The sequence below is a fragment of the Pseudorasbora parva genome, chromosome 3, assembly GCF_024679245.1.
Source record: "Pseudorasbora parva isolate DD20220531a chromosome 3, ASM2467924v1, whole genome shotgun sequence".
Taxonomy (NCBI): Eukaryota; Metazoa; Chordata; class Actinopteri; order Cypriniformes; family Gobionidae; genus Pseudorasbora; species Pseudorasbora parva.
In genome coordinates this window covers 56,495,077-56,512,082 of record NC_090174.1, presented here as the reverse complement: position 1 = coordinate 56,512,082, position 17,006 = coordinate 56,495,077, and the positions used below count along the sequence as shown (strand labels likewise).

Genomic DNA, 17,006 nt, shown 5'->3' with positions numbered 1-17,006 from the left:
TGGTCAGTGCCTGGTGGCGCTACAGTGAAAGTACCTGTAATCAAACTGGACACCAGCAGGGGGAGCACCAGCATCTGCAGCATTCTCATCAGCAGCTCTCCAGGAAAGGAGAAGTACTTCACCTCTCGATATGACATTTTATACGGCCGCAGTCCGAATCCCAGAATTACACCTGTGAGAGAAACACACAATGGTCCGTAAAAAACAAAACAAAAAATACATTTACATTCATGATTAAGCTGGAGTGTTTAGGCTGTTATGCAAGAGAAAATAATAAATGTCACGATTATGAAATAGAGTGTGTTGCTCTATTCCACCGCTTTCTTCCAATTTGGAACCAATCCTAATGGGATCGAACAAAAATAGACTGTTTATCCAGTTGGATCCTTTTGGTTCCAAATTGTTTCCAGTTGTTCCTTATTGGAATTATTTCAAGTCACCATCAAAATGGACAATTATTCATTTTTTATGGAATAGTATCCATGCACATCCATATAAATCCATGTGCCTTGTAATCCAAAATAATCTTTTCAAAATAACCTCTTTTCTCTTCTCTGACAGGAAAACCTGTCACTCACATGAGAGATCCACCAACAGGGAAAGGTGTTGCGAATTAGCCACACTATGATATTATCGACATGGGATTGCTTTGCAAAGATAATCTGTTCACTGTATCTGTCCCGACCAAATAAACTATAAATAAACAATAGCAAACCACAACAATTCCCAACCGACAAAACCAAGTCCCGCCCATACATTTGTTCTTGTTTGAGAAGCTGTTTCAATCGGATATACATAACAATAGGGGAAAAAAGATCATTCATTATCTCTTTAATAGTATATTCTTTATATTATATTTTATATAATATTTTACAGTATAATTATTGTGAGGTTCAGTGTTGTGTTATGACATCAAATGTGTTAGAATCCTGAAAAATATAGGTTGCCTTAATTGGAATACAATGTCAAATTTATGATGTCATAAAATAATACTTTTGCTAAATATTCCTCAATTACATAAAATGTGTTCTCTGAAATAGTAAGCTATGTTAAAATTTAGACCAAACCATTTTGAGATTATTAATAGCAGTTCCTGATTGACTGATTAAGAGATATGTTCATTCTACCTAATGTAGTTTTCACATTTTCTGTATAAAAAAGAAGAATTTTAAATAAATATTTACATTTTTACTTTAATATTTAATATGTAGTTTTCCATATTTAGTGTTTTTATTTCATTTATTTATTTTATTCAAATATAATACTGTATTTTACCCCACATTATATCTTTACGTTCATAATTAATTGTATTTTTAATTTATTTTATTCAATTATGATCTTGTACTCTAAGATCCCTTTCTGAGTAGGAGGCACAAATGATCAGAAGACCAAACATCCTCTCACCAACGATGACGGCCACGACTGTGAGGATGACGAAAGCGTTCCGCATGAAGCAGCCTTTGACGTCATTAGCGGTGATGTTTTGTACGGTGGTGCGGGCCCGCCGTGAGCGCGCGGTGATGCCGTCCCGCAGCTGCTGCGCTCTGCTGCGCTGCAGACGCGTCTCCCCGTTACTCTGAGTCATGCCTGGAGGGGGCGCCACACCGGACACCGCTGAACGCTTGACGACAAACTGCGGAGAACAAACCACATGTAGGTAACATTATTAATGCAAGGTAACATCATCCATTAGTGTGATGATAACTGCGCTTGCTCATGCAAAAATCACAGCCACAATGTGAAGGGTAGCAATTGTGTTTGCATCACTAGACTTTTCATCTGCCATGTGAAAGATTTTCAAGAAACGTAATTGCACACTTCTCCTCTACAGACCACAATATATGAGGTATCAACAGGTAACAGGTACATGCAAAAGTATAATAATTAGGGTTAGTGGTTTGTTCATGAGCAACAAGAATACTGTTGCTTGCCTGAAACTAAAAATCTGCTGTACGTTTTAAACATTTTTCTTTTTCTTTTTTTTTCTTTTTTTGAAAGACACAAATCCAATGTCCAAAGTTTGTACATTGGCTTTTAACTAGTGCCTTCTTGGATTTGTTAATCTGACTAAAAGTCCTCTTCAATCAGGGCTTTAGCTTCTTTTAACATGTGCATCCACACAGTCACAATAGAACAGTCTCAGTGTTGTCTGTCAGCAAATTATTTCAATTGAAATATAGCCTCTGAAACGCAGCCAGAGTTACCAAGAACTGCAGCTATCTTTCCACGTGTGCTAGGAATACAGCCAGACCAAACACTGCTGCTCCCCCTCTCACACACTTGGACTCACATGGTCTGAGAAAACTCACACCCACACTCAGAAGAATAACAGACCGCGTACTCACATCAAAATAAAGAGATCCAGTCCAACCCTTCCTGTGACGAAGATCCTCTACGCTGGGAGACTGGAGAGAAGTGTGTCCTTAGAAAGAAAAGCGCAAGAGTTAGAAAGAAAATAACTGCAAGCGTGGAGGGTGTGAGTGAGAAGGACGGGGAAGAACCAATAACAGAGTGGAGGGAAGATGAGAAGGGGCGGAGCCTGTCGAAAGAGAGAAGAGCTCTTTCACACACTGGAGAGGAGGAACTGCCAGCTCAACTGTGGGAGGGTCTTTGGGGTCTTCTAGATGAAGAGATGGAGGGAAACACATGTGTTTGTTTTTATCGTAGACCACTCTGACTCCATAATGTTTTGGTTTCTCCACTAAAGGAGATTATTTGAAAAAAGCAAATTTGTGACATTGTCTATGTGAACTTCTGTGTATAAAAGATCAGATGTTCTTCTACTGAAGCTCAAGATGCTCTCAAATCATGCTGATCAGGTTACGCTGATCTGAAAACATGATCATCAGGTTTTTTTGTGAACTTGTGGAGTTCATGTTGGGTCTAGTCGGTTACAATGTTGTTCACGTCCCATTTAACTCCATAATCCAAAGTGAAAAGTTATTCAGCAAAATAAAAATGTAAGAGTGACTTGAGGGTGGGCAATATAAAAATCCTTCAGAAATTATCATTCACGATAACGATGTAAATGTCAGTATAGCTATTTTTATTTTATTATTAAAATAAGAACAACAAATCAAATTACAAACATTAGCACAAATACAATAGAGCAAAGATACAAATTAAATTAAAGATTAACATGTTTATTATGCCGCTGGCCCTTTAAGACCGAATGCACAGATCCAATTTACTGACATGCATCCAGTCTTCACCCAATTGTTTTTACGTTAATTTAAGACATAACGACTATGTTTATGTGATTACTCCACACAAGGGGTATTTTGAGAATATTGTGCATCTATCTGACCATTCAAGCATTCTGATTCAAGCATTTGTTATTGCATGTTCACACCGAACGCATTTTTGCTGTTAAAAACAGGATGCAGTTAAGTGAAACAAAAAACCTGCAGGTTCTGAAGATGTGTTTTTAAAGGTTGAAATTATTTGAACTTGAACGGCACATTTTTAGAATGCTGCTCCATGTAAGACTTGAGCGCAACAGTTAAAGACGTCAGTCTGGCACATTTACATTGATAAACAATGGAAAAGTAGCACATTGGAATAAAAAAAAATGTTGTGTGAATTCGGACTGAATTAGATTTACATAGGGACATGGGGTAAAGTAATTTTAAACGTTACCTAAAGACGTCTTTAATATTATTAGGCAATTCGCACAGGATAAGACATCTCAGTAAAACTAGCAGAAGTGGGAGGAGTTACTCGTTTTTTACACACCACAGGAACCTCCTTGTCATCATGTGCATTGCTGTTATCACGTGAGCAAACACACAACCTGAGCGCCAGTCTGAACTCCGTCTCCTTATAATTTTTTTTTTCTTCTGAGGGATGGGCTTCATAGAAGCAGGAAGCAAATGAGCCGTTAGAAGGACAGTGGAGACAGCGGTGTGGAATAAAGGTAAAATATAAGAAAAATATAGCATTTTTAAAACAAAGAAGTATTAAGACATGTTATATTGCGCCCCATAAACACAACCATGCCTAGAAAAAAAACACGGAACGCCCCTTTAAGAGAGGCTTTCTGTGCGCGTGCTTCAGCTGTGTGTCAGTCAGCGAGAGCATCAACCGCAATGAGCTCTTTTTCAGAGCTTATGCCTAGTTCACACTGCCCGATTTTAACCCCGATTTTGACTCTCCGACAGGTTTTCCAAAATCACCGACGAATGCCCGAAATGGCAAATCAGTGCTCGTGCACACGCGCAGTGTGATTGATCAGAGAGAATCGCTAACGCCTGCGAGATATTTGGCATGCTATATATCTGGACCTGTCAGTGATTCAAACTCCTGCTGTGTGAAAAATTATTTCGGCGGTGACTGACAGCTAGTGAGAGAGCAAGATGGGCTGCGGGAGGTTCAGGGAGGAGTTATCAACCAGAATATAAGTACTTTAATAGATATATTTACAATTTTATCAAACAGAAACAAAGCACAAATATGTAGCATATTGCAAACGTAGCCTATTTATTTACCTCAAACTCTCTTTGCAGAACACAACACTTGTTCCCTGTGTCTCCCCAACATTTCCTCCTCCGTAATCTTTTTTGCTTCTCCTTTTCTCGGCAAATCAGCGCACAGACAATTGGATTGCAAACTTTCTGCAGTTTATCATTTTTAAAAGCAATTTCCAGTCTCGCGCAAAAACTTCAGTCTGACGCACGTGTGATTTCGCGTTGATTATTGTCACGAATGTTGGGTTCCTCTGTTACAGTCATGCAGTGTGAAACCGGTGTTGGTTAAATCGCATCCGATAGAAATCGGATTTGCGGGGGCACTGCGGTGCAATCGATCAGGGCACTTTCACGATTAAAGGGGCAGAGGCAGGGGCACCCCCAATAAAATGTGAAACTACGTTAAATTGTTGAAACTATGTTAAATTGTTCTCTGATATCTACATAGAGGGTATGTGGCTTATTTAAGGAAAAAATTGTCCAGATACAGTTTTACAGGTCTATTTACAACCCTATAAATCGTCCCTAGGATGTAATGCTCTGTATTTGCCTTATTTGGAAGAGTCATGAATATTAATGTTGAGCTCTGCTCTGATTGGCTTATTTCAGCAGCTCACAGCAGTTCAGTAAAACTTGCGAGTCCTGACCGTCCTGACAGAACACAGACCGACTGAATGACACTTTAAGTAAAACACAATCAAATGGAGATTGATAAAATGCAGCTTACTTGTTTGTTTGGTGTTTTCAGATCATTTGCGCGCGAGAAAGAGCTCACGTGCGGTTGCCAGATTTCAGTAATTAAATCCACCAAACAGAGCTTTTAATATTTAGGTTATTATTTAGCATCCATATGCACGCGAGCTCTCTCTCGTGCACGGATTATCTGAAAACACCAATAAACAAGTAAGCTGCATTTAAGAAATCTACATTTGAGATGTTCTGCTTAAAGTGAGTCGTTCAGCCTACATTTTAGACTTTTTTCGTCAACGATATTGCATGTTTATATAACGTTAGTCACAATGTAGGCTAACATTACACAGTGACTATGATGTAGCCTAATCTGAAATACAAATAGGCAAAAACATCATAGGAAACACCATACTTCAGATCTCAAAAATATAAATATATAACTTAGCCTTGTCAAATGACTATCGTTTTAACTTATATGGTGGAAAAGGTGACATTTGCTAGAAGGCTCGAGTGAATGATCTAAGCAGCGTATCTACAGTTTAATTTTGTAATACAAAATAATATTACCCTTTGTCATTAGACACACTATTTAGTTTTGTATGGTACTTGGTGTTTCCTATTGTTACTATAAGCTACTTGCGTTATCGAGACAATGCGGTCTCTCTAAGAAACTTTCAATTTAATCAGAAATTGTTTAAAAAGTCATTAAGTGGATAAATTGCCACTTACTGCTTGCAGGAATACAGTTGCCACTTTCTTCAGTTTAAGACGCTGAGCGAAGCTTGCTTGAAATGGGCCGAACAAACGAACGATCCTGAATTAAACTGTTGCGGTATCGGATTATAAACATCAACCGTGACTGTTGACATTTTTTATCTGTGGGAAGGATATGTAAAGTCCTCAGGTCTCCTGAACAGCCTGGAACATGAAGTGTGTCCATGCGAGCAGCTTGTACCTGATGATTCGCTTCATTTCCGCCTGACAATGCACATGTTTGGACAGATGCAAATGTTGCGGGCGTGCATATAAATGATCCCCGACGCTTGCGTCACAGTTGGGTTTATGTTGAGAAGCACTTTTTTTTTCGTGGAGTTTTGGATTCACGAGATTTAAATATGAAGGAGGAGGCAATGATGTTTGAGACTCACAGTATGTGATGTCCATGTACTGAACTCTTATTATTTCACTATGGTAAGGTTAATTCAATTTTTCATTCTAGGGCACCTTTAAAAATATTTATTTATTTATTTACTTACTTACATAATACATGTTTATTGCTGTAATGAACGAACAACAGTGGCCTGGGTAACCCTTCATTTTACAGTGTCTCTGTTACATATGTTACATGTACTTACCATAATAATAACAACAGTAAATTATGCATAATCACAACTAACCCTCAACCAAATCCTAATCCTATAGTAAGTACATGTAGTTAATTTATATGAATCAGTACTTAAATATATAATTACACTGTAACAATGACACCTTAAAATTGGGCCACTATTTATGAAAAAAATAATGTTTTTGTAAAAAGTAGAAAAATACAAAAATATTTATTAAAAATGTACTTAACACGTTTATGTAAATATTTTTAAAAATATATTTTTTAAAAGTTTATAAAATAACAGTTTTATTTATTTAATTTGATCTGTCTATGAGTTTCCTGTAAGGAAGTACTGCGCTTCTGAAAGCTTTCTTTAGCTTTGCTTCACCAGTCGAGCTGAGAATGAGATGATATGTGACAGTCTGTGTTTTGTTTTTGGCACCCAGAGTGACTGGAGTGAAACCTGGGCCGCTGATCAGATAAGAATCACAACTCTCTCCTGTCTCCATTTGCACCGTCTCTCTCTATTCCAGAAAGTCAAGAGTGTTTCATCATATGTCTGGTGAAAAGGGAACCTATAACAGAGGAACTATGGGTCTATGGTTAAAATAGACCCTCTGAGCGCCCTACAGACTCAAGTGGCTAATGTGACTGTGTGTGTGTGTGTGTGTGTGTGTGTGTGTGTGTGTGTGTGTGTGTGTGTACATGTTTTTCTAGCCTGGTGGGGACTTCAACCTGAATGCACACAGACTCATGGGGACTCGTGTCACTGTGGGGACCTATATTGAGGTCCCCATGGGTACAAAAGCTTATAAATCATACATAATGAGTTATTTTGAAAATGTAAAAATGCAGAAAGTTTCCTGTGATGGGTAGGTTTAGGGGCAGAGGCAGTTTAGGGGGATAGAATATATGGTTTGTACAGCATAAAAACCATTACGTCTATGGTAAGTCCCCACAAAGATAGCGCACCAGACGTGTGTGTGTGTGTGTGTGTGTGTGTGTGTGTGTGTGTGTGTGTGTGTGTGTGTGTGTGGTATGTTATGGGAACAAAATGTCCCTACAAAAATGGCAATATCTGAACTCCTTGTCGTTGTCCTAACCTGGTGTGTGTGTGTATGTGTGTGTGTGTATTCTCCTGTGTGTCTCCAAGTACTTACTGTAACTTTCAACGCCTTTTCAGCAGCTTCTGCCTCAACTGGAGAGAAACAAGCCCAGGTGAGCAGAATAAACCTGATCCTTGTCTGCAAAAAGCCCTAAAGGGAATCATTACATAGAGATTGGCCAACCCTGAGCAACATTATTAGTTATTTCGCAATTATATTTGACAACCTGAAGATTTTGATGGGGGTATCAGGTGATTCTACAATGCATTTAATGGAAATAAAGTCAAAGCATGTAAGACTGCTGAAGTGTGTGATTTTCTCATGTTAAAATACATTCTCCTATCATGGCTTGATTAATATGCAGATCATTTTTATTTTATTTTATGTAAATACAATTTTAAAACAGCACTCTTTAAAAAAAGTCAAATTTGGTTTAAGACATGCTTTTCAAGGGTGGTAAATAAGAGCAAACACCAGTAAATTGACAAGCGCAAACCTTAAAAAGTAACTAATGAAATGACAGAAGAAATAAGAGTAATCCCTTACTTTACTTTTTCAATTGAAAAGTAATTAAATTACAGTAATAACTTAGTAACACTGATCCTGACAGTATTTTTTTTAATGCCAAAAGACTCAAAATGGCCATATGACTCTAAAACACTGAATATGAAGCAAGTAAAACAAAAGTACTAAACTTGAATCAGGGATGTCATCCAAAGACGCTTATTTCTGACCCTGAAGTAAAGGCAGCTATAGGTGGAGGGGTGAACGCGGGGTTAGGAAGTCATTTTGATAGAGTGTGCCATTGTAAAGAGTTTGAGGAACCCATACAAGCACACAGCGGGTCAGGGGCATTTTGGGAAATGACAAAAGAGGGATGTCTGAATTAGGAGCGAGTAACTGGCCCTTAGATTTGGAGTTTCCATGGAAACACCGTTTGGGATCGACTGGCACGACTGGGAAACATCTGTTTGCGTCTGCTCTCTTTACAGGTTTTGTTGAATGTAGATCCAAGAAGATCCAATTAATAGTAGTTTATCTGACTACTTACTACGCTGTTTCTTACTCAGTAAGTGCAATCAGAAGATATATTTGTTTTGATAGACTTTCCCCTGTAGGTGAATCAATAAAGGGAGGTTAAACTAGACACAGACTTTGACTGTTTTAGGGCAGGGGATGTATGGGAAGTGTGACATCATTGAAGAGTGGGTGTTTAAGGCACACACACGACTTCAGGAGGACGCCAACTCATTTTCTAGTGTAACTGATGCATGATCTGTGATCATAACTGTAATCTGACTGATTCATCTGGGAGTCTCAATAAACCAGCAAAAAGGAAAAATAATACAAACACTTTAACAAATATTAAAAAAATTAAATTACCAGTATATATATATATATATATATATATATATATATATATATATATATATATATATATATATATATATATATATATATATATACATACAGTACCGTGCAAAAGTCTTAGGCGCATTAGTATTTTCACTCCCAAAAATGTTTTTAAGTCAGTTATTTATATATTTGAGGTTACATATTGAAAATATAAACCGATATTATTACCTACTGACAGACTATTGCAAAATATATATATAACTGGCTGAAAATCATTTTTGGGGGGTGAAAATACTAAAGTTTTATTTATTTGCAATTAGCATCCTTCACCGGGCGAAAATCATATCTGATATCTAAGTTTTTAATATTTATATATATATATATATATATATATATATATATATATATATATATATATATATATATATATATATATATATATATATATATATATATATATAAAATAATTAAATATTATATTTGATTATCACCATATTTTTATGTTGTTTAATATTTTGTATCCTTCGCCAGGTGAAAATCATAAATCTGATTGTTTAGTTTTATTTTTTTTATATTTAAATATATATACAATCATTAAATATTATGTTAAATTATTATCATACATAGTTTTTTATTTAAATAAAATTATATTTAAAAAAAGCTTTAATTATTTATAATATATAAGTTTAATTATATTTTTAAGAATTATATATATAGCCTAACAAAAATAGTTTTACATTTTTCAAAAAAATTTAAACTAATTTTTAAAAATATTCAAATATTATATTAAGCCACCACAATAAAAAGAAAAAATATGAAACATAAAAAATTACATTTAATTATAAATAATACATTATATTAATTATTAAATATATAATTGTAAATGTGCAACAATTATATATAATTAATATAGTTTTACATTTTTGTAGCTATTGTTGGCTAGGTGAAAATCATAAATCTGATATCTAAGTTTCTAAAATATATATTATAATAAAATATGATATTAAATTAGGCCTATTAACGCATTTTTATATTATAAAATATTTAATGTTGACACTCATAAGCCACCACAATAAAAAGGAAAAATATGAAAAAGTTATATATGTGTGTGTGTGTGTGTTTTATATATAATATGTATTATATATAATTTTCATTATATTTTTAGGAATTATATATGATAATAGTTTACATGTTTGTATTGTTCGCCAGGTGAAAATCGAAAATTTGATGTCTTTCAATAATGTCTTTCAATAACTGTCTGTAGCACAGTTTAAGAAGTTTGCTCAAACTCCCAGGAAACATTACGTAACGCTCGTTCCCCATCCATCCCTTCCAAGGAGACCTTTATAACCTGTCTAGCTCTCTGGTGCATTACGGCCATCTATCTCAGACCGGTGAGACAGGGTGGGGGATTCCCAGGGGAGAGGCCTGTATTTAGGGCAGGTGATGCGATCCGTTCTCTTCTCTACCCTCCAGAGAACAGAGACAGTGGGAACGCAGGGAGTTGTGGGCCGGCTTTGTGCGGCCGTGGCATTGTGCAATGGGGTTCCCAGGATCAAACTTCAATCGTAACCTCCCCATGCTGCTGCACTGTTGTTATGCTGCACTCGCAGGACAAGGAGGCCTAAGTACATTCGCCCTGAATAGAAGGAGGGAGATCAACGGCCGTACTCACTGAAACACTGCGTCTGGACCAGCGGTCACGTTAATGCGCCGACACCAAATTAAATAAGCACCAAATTAAATAAGCTGATCCCAAGTCTGAAGAGTATGCTGTCGATATGATCTCTTTATGAGTCTGTGATTTGTTTGCTCAGCGTAATGTCTGTCTGATATCTGATGCATCCGTATGTGTTTGTGCTTAAAAAAGTGCAATCTGAACGATTTGGACACACCTACTCATTATTATCAACATTTTAGAATACAGCAGTCATCAAAATAATTATGTTGTGAACATAAAAGCCTGGTTTCACAGACAGGGATTAGATTAAGCTCGGAGTAGGCCTGTTCAATTAGGACATTTAAGTCACTTTTATAAATTTTGCCGTAGAAAAAAATGTGGTGAGCATCTTGAGACAAAACAATGGCACTGACATCTTAAAATATGCAAACTGTAAGCAAGTTGATTTCAGTTAAAAGGCTTAACCCTTGTCTGTAAAGCCAATCAAATGGAAACCGTATTACATTTGAGCTTTTTGTCTACAACTGGACCTTTTCCTTAATAAATGTAATGAGGTCCATTCATTTCTAAAATGTATTTTATTTAAAGTTGTATTTTTCTAACAAAATTCATAGAAGCACAGTTTATGTTTTTCTGCAAGCTAATTTCAAGATCACAAGAACGATAAATTCAGTCAGGTGTGTCCAAACTTTGGGCAATGTATTAGTGGTGATAGGCCTACACAGCACTGTGCAAAAATCTTAGGGACATTAATATTTTCATAACAAAAAATTGGTTTTACGCCAGTTATTTAAATCTTTTGCTGTAGTGTGTCAGTGTTAGTAGGAAATCCAAACATTCATTTTGCCATTAATTGTAATAATCCAGTGAGATTCTTGTATGCACAAGGCGTCTGACAACAGTCAATGTGAACTGATCTAACCATCATCGAGTCCGTCTGTGATTACATGAAGAAACTGAGACTAAATCCAGAAGAACTGTGGCTACGTCTGCAGGACTTTTGAAGAAACCCTCCTGCAAAGCTCACTGTATAACTGATCAAGTTTACCAGGACAAAAGCTGTTTAAAACGCAAAGGGTGGTCACACTAAACACTGATTTGATTTAGTTATTACTTATAGGAGTTCATTGATAATCAAAATCTATTTATGAAATTATTTTTGAAAGCATTCTCACATTGCAGCATTTTTCTAAAACCGTTGAAAGTACTGAAGCTTTGCAGGAGGGTTTCTTCAAGCGTCTTGGAGATGTTGCTGCAGTTCCCTGGGATTTTGTCTCATTTTTCTCAGTTTCTTCATGTAATCCCAGACGGGCTCGATGCTGGTGAGATCAGATTTCCGTGTGGATCATATCGCTGCTGTTGAACTCCTTGTGCATCTCACTGAAATGGATTATTACAATAAATGGCTAAATAAATGTTTGAAAATGTACACTGATATTACCTACTGATACACTATTATATATGTACAAAATATATAAATAACTGCACAAAATATAATAAACACTACTATATACAAAATATATAAATAACTGGCTTAAAAACATTTAAGGGGCAAAATACTAATTTTCCTAAGACTTTTGCACTGTACTGTACATTTAAAGTTATATTAGTATCTATCATTTCACTGTCTCTTTTTACTAAGAAATAGTAATGCTATGAGTAGCCCACTTCTAGCCAAAATAACCTTGAATTTGGTTACAAAATAACTCGCGAGATGTGTGATATTCCATGTAAGCAAAGTCAACAGTGATAACAAGGTGTTTGGTTTCATTTCTTTGATATGTTCATGTTCTAGATGAATAGTCTATTCTTGGGCTTTAGTTTGATGTCTATTAAATTTTCATTGACAGCCCAAATTTTGTCTTGTTTTATAGACATCAGGCTGTGTTTGGACGGCTAGACGTCTTTTAAACGCATTATTTGCTTGTTTGTGCTTTGGCTCTGCTTGACTGGGGATGAATATGTTACTCATAAACTAAAAAGAGAGAGAGAGAGAGATTATCCTACTGCTAATAAACTGCTAGGATTAAAAATGGTTAGTTTATAATTTCAACATAGCTGAAGACGTTACTGTATCTTTACCCAAATAAATTTCAGCACAGCTTTACAACAATCAAAATGAAACAAACCTTCTCAGTAGACAAGGCTTTACAATTACCTCTGTTAGAGAGCTACATATGGGCAATTTATCTGTTTAAAATACCTCACTGACCTGTTAAAACGCCATCTCTGCATCCCTAAGTTCTCGCCATCTCTGAAAAGCCAAGCCAATGTTGATTCTTGTTTTATTATGAGCTCTGGCCAGCTCTCCTTTCGCCAGCAGACTCTCCTCTGTTCTCCGTGCCGTTGGAGGTTCAACTTCAAGTGTCAACTTTTTTGTTCTTCTGTTGTCGGTTGGCTAACGAGTTTTTGGTGCATTACTGCCACCAACTGAATTAAAATGTAATGCGGAAGGACTGACCTTATTTACTTTAATATATATTCTCAAATATAAGCTTGTTACTTTTACATATTTCAGAAAATATCAACTTTTCTCCCTCGTTTTGACAACTACATGACACTCGAGTCAATACTTGACTTTTCTCTATTTTATTAGAAAATATAAATTATTATTGTTGGTGGGGAGGGAAAAAACACTTTTTGGAAAAAGGATTGATGATGTATTGACTCATCATGTAAATTATATTATATTTTTATAATATTTTTCCTTTCTATTCTGGTGGCTCGTGAGTGCAACATTAAATATATATAAATAATATAAACATATTATAATAATTTAAATGTTAATAAAAAAAATACATTTAAAAAACAAACTGTCAAGGATATGGTTGAGTTTTAGAGCAGGGATTTGCTGACAATATTATAAGCAATGAACCAGGGTTATCATAGGCCTACTATATTATTGTGGGGTTATTATACTAAAGCCAAACCTGAAACTAATAAAAACTATTTCTTCAATCGAATAAAGCTGAAATAAAATATAATGTAAGAAGAAAAACTTTAAACAAAAACGACAAATGCTTGCAACCAACTTTTTAAGTTAAAAGACTAACTAGAATTAAACAATTAATGGCCTAACCCTAAGCTAAAACATTTAAAAGAATGTATAAAACAAAATAGCAAAATAACAAAAAGAGATGAAAAATGATTGCTAATTCCAAATCAAATTAGAATTTAAAGCTACAGAATGCTGGGTTAAAAACAACCCAAGTTGGGTTGAAAATGGACAAACCCAGAAATTGGGTTGTTTGAATGGGTCCATTCACGTGGATCAAACAACCCAACCTGGGTTTGTCCATTTTCAACCCAACTTGGGTTGTTTTTAACCCAGCATTTTTTAGAGTCTAGCCTATAATGAAATAATAGGCTACTGCACTGAACAATTTGAATGCTTAATTCTTTTTAGACCAGCTGGATATGTTTAACTTAATAATGTCTAAAATATAGTTCAAAATAACTCGAGTCGTCGTCTGGCTGGGTTTGTGGTGGTTATTGTGTGGTTTGCTACACTTTGTGATCAGCCTGACTGGAGCCGAGGGAAGAATCAGGATCAGTTTGCCACAGCTTTTGTGCGCTGCATGTTTTAGGTTTCTCTCTATAACAAGTGCAATAGCGGCTTCCTTCACATTTAAACGATGCTGTTTGACGCATTTAATAAGCCAAGATTAACAATAGCAGTTTATAATGGAGAGAATATAAAAGGCTGCTGGTGTAACAATAGCACTTTATGGATCTTCTCAGGCATCTGATTTCTTTGCCATTCATCGGAGTACAGCATGAAATCCACCCGTGGGAAGGACACAACTAACTACATTGGTGAATGATTTACAAAGTCAATGTAGAGTTGGAACATGAAACAAATTATTTTAAAAAAATAAACACAGACATGCATGACGACTAAATTGAATTTTGCACGTTTAATTGGGACAAGAGGAAAACGCTAAAATGGTGTCATCTGGTGGCCAGAGTGTCCAAACTTTAGCGGATGAAGCGTGTGCTCGATATTGAGCACAAATATCGCCGCCTAGTGTACGAAGAACACTCTGTACAGCAATTGCTTGAAAATAATTGTGTAGTCAAATAAAAAACAAATATTTGGTAACACTTCAGTTTGGGGTCCATTTCTCACTATTAAGTTGCTTATTAGCATGATAATAAAGCACATATTAATGCTTTATTCTGCATGACCATATTCTACATCCCTATATCTAATCATACCCAAGCCCTAAACATAACAACTAACAAACTATTAATAAGCAGTAAATATATTAATTATATATATATATATATATATATATATATATATATATATATATATATATATATATATATATATATATATATATATATATATATATATATATAGTTTTTAAATATATATAAAATTATATATATACAATTTTATATATATTAAAAAACTTTTTTGATAAAAAATAACATAATATATATATTTTTTAAAATAAAAATTAAATACACACACGTATAGCTTACTGTATATACAGTACAGGCCAAAAGTTTGGACACATTACTATTAGTAATGTTTTTGAAAGAAGTTTCTTCTGCTCATCAAGCCTGCATTTATTTGATCAAAAATACAGATTTTTTTTTTAAAATATTGTGATATATTATTAAAATTTTAAATATTTGGTTTTCAATGTATTATATTATACTTTAAATGATCCATTTATTTCTGTGATCAAAACTGAATTTTCAGGATGGTTCCTCCAGTCTTCAGTGATCATGATCCTTCAGAAATCATTCTAATATTCTGATTTATTATGAGTGTTGGAAACAGTTCTGCTGATTAATATATTCGATGAATAAAAGGTTAAAAAGAACTGCATTTATTCAAAATAAAAACATACTTTCAAATAATATAAATCTCCTTTACTATCATCCTTGGTGAATAACTTTTTGATTTATTTCCAAAAAAGAAAGAAATAAAGTGACTGACCCCAAATTACTGACCAGTAGTGTATATTGTTGTTACAAAAGATTTCCTTTTTTAAAACATTAACTTTTTTTTTTTTTTTTTTACTTTTTATTCATCAAAGTATTATAAAAAGGTATCACAGGTTATGAAAAAATATAAAGCAGCAGAACTGTTTCCAACTTTGAAAATGAATCAGAATATGAGAATGATTTCTGAAGGATCATGATCACTGAAGACTGGAGGAATGACCCTGAAAATTCAGCTTTACATCAAAAAAATAAATGATCATTTAAAGAATAATAAATTGAAAAGCAATTATTTTAAATTGTAATAATATATCACAATATTACATTTTTTTGATCAAATAAATGCAGGCTTGATGAGCAGAAGAAACTTCTTTCAAAAACATTACAAACAGTAATGTGTCCAAACTTTTGGCCTGTAGGCTACTGTATACATATGCCTATATAAATAATCTATATTATAATTATAATTTCTATTTAATTTATAAAACTTTAAGAATTTAAAATGAACTAATTAAAGACATTTATATATATATATATACATATATATATATATATATATATATATATATATATATATATATATATATATATATATATATATATATATTTAAATATAACAATATATTTAAAAAATGTGTTCATATCGATCACAGCTGGAATCAAATCAAAATAGAAAAAAGTTTTGTTTGCCTTACAATTTTGGTGAATACATAGTTTGTGAAATTAATTCTAAATATGAATAATAATGCAGCCTCTGTATTTTTTCATAAGGAAAAACAAACTGCAAAATAGAGACAAACGGAAAACAATAAAATGCTGATAATATGCTGACTTTGCCATATTGATTATACAGCATATATATAGCTCGGCCCTGTGTGGTGTTAAAGGGTTTAAGCTCAGAGGGGCAGATGGCTTGAGCACCGCACACCTGTTAACTGTCTGCAGCCACAGCGAAGGCTAACCGGACGCTTTCCTTTCCGTAAGTGCATGGACGAACTGAACACATTAACATGAACTTTCAGAACTGGCTCCATTCTGCTGATGTGATGGTCTCTCTGTTGCTGGACTCTCTGGGGAACACGGGCTATATGGAGGAGGACTGGGAGCTGTGTGTGAGATTACTGGATCATCTGAGTTTGGATCTGATCGGCCAGGTGCAGTGTTTGCTGGAGGACCGAGCGGTGTGCGCTCATTTCCTGGGCTCGCTGTGGGCAGATGACCTCTCGGCCTGGGCTTTTCTCAACATCTAGACCTTCAAGAAGCCTAAATTCTGCATAGCAATGGAGAACAATGTTCAGGGGATTTCAATGCAGCAAAGCTTTCTGACTGACTCTTCTCTGACTAATCATTATATTCTGCACAACTTCATTCACAAACAGGGCCTAAAAGTCAAAGACCCCAACCGTTGGGTTATTTAAAAA

The 17,006-nt window shown here is 34.9% G+C and overlaps 1 protein-coding gene across 2 annotated transcripts in view; it reads right to left on the bottom strand.

The window, feature by feature from the left end:
• The window catches only part of slc1a3a (solute carrier family 1 member 3a), a 31,692-nt gene extending 18,815 nt beyond the window's left edge, over positions 1-12,877 (bottom strand). The window contains exons 1-4 of one of the 2 annotated variants that reach the window (XM_067439596.1): positions 12,839-12,877; positions 2,346-2,422; positions 1,405-1,633; positions 35-172 (exon numbers count right to left, since the gene is read on the bottom strand). In XM_067439596.1, coding sequence (XP_067295697.1) covers positions 35-172; positions 1,405-1,585 — 319 coding nt within the window. In that variant the 5' untranslated portion in view covers positions 1,586-1,633; positions 2,346-2,422; positions 12,839-12,877. Of the gene's footprint in view, positions 1-34; positions 173-1,404; positions 1,634-2,345; positions 2,423-7,643; positions 7,739-12,838 lie in introns of those variants that run through there. The other variant, XM_067439595.1, reaches the window with a different exon arrangement.
• Positions 12,878-17,006: the final 4,129 nt, after the last annotated feature.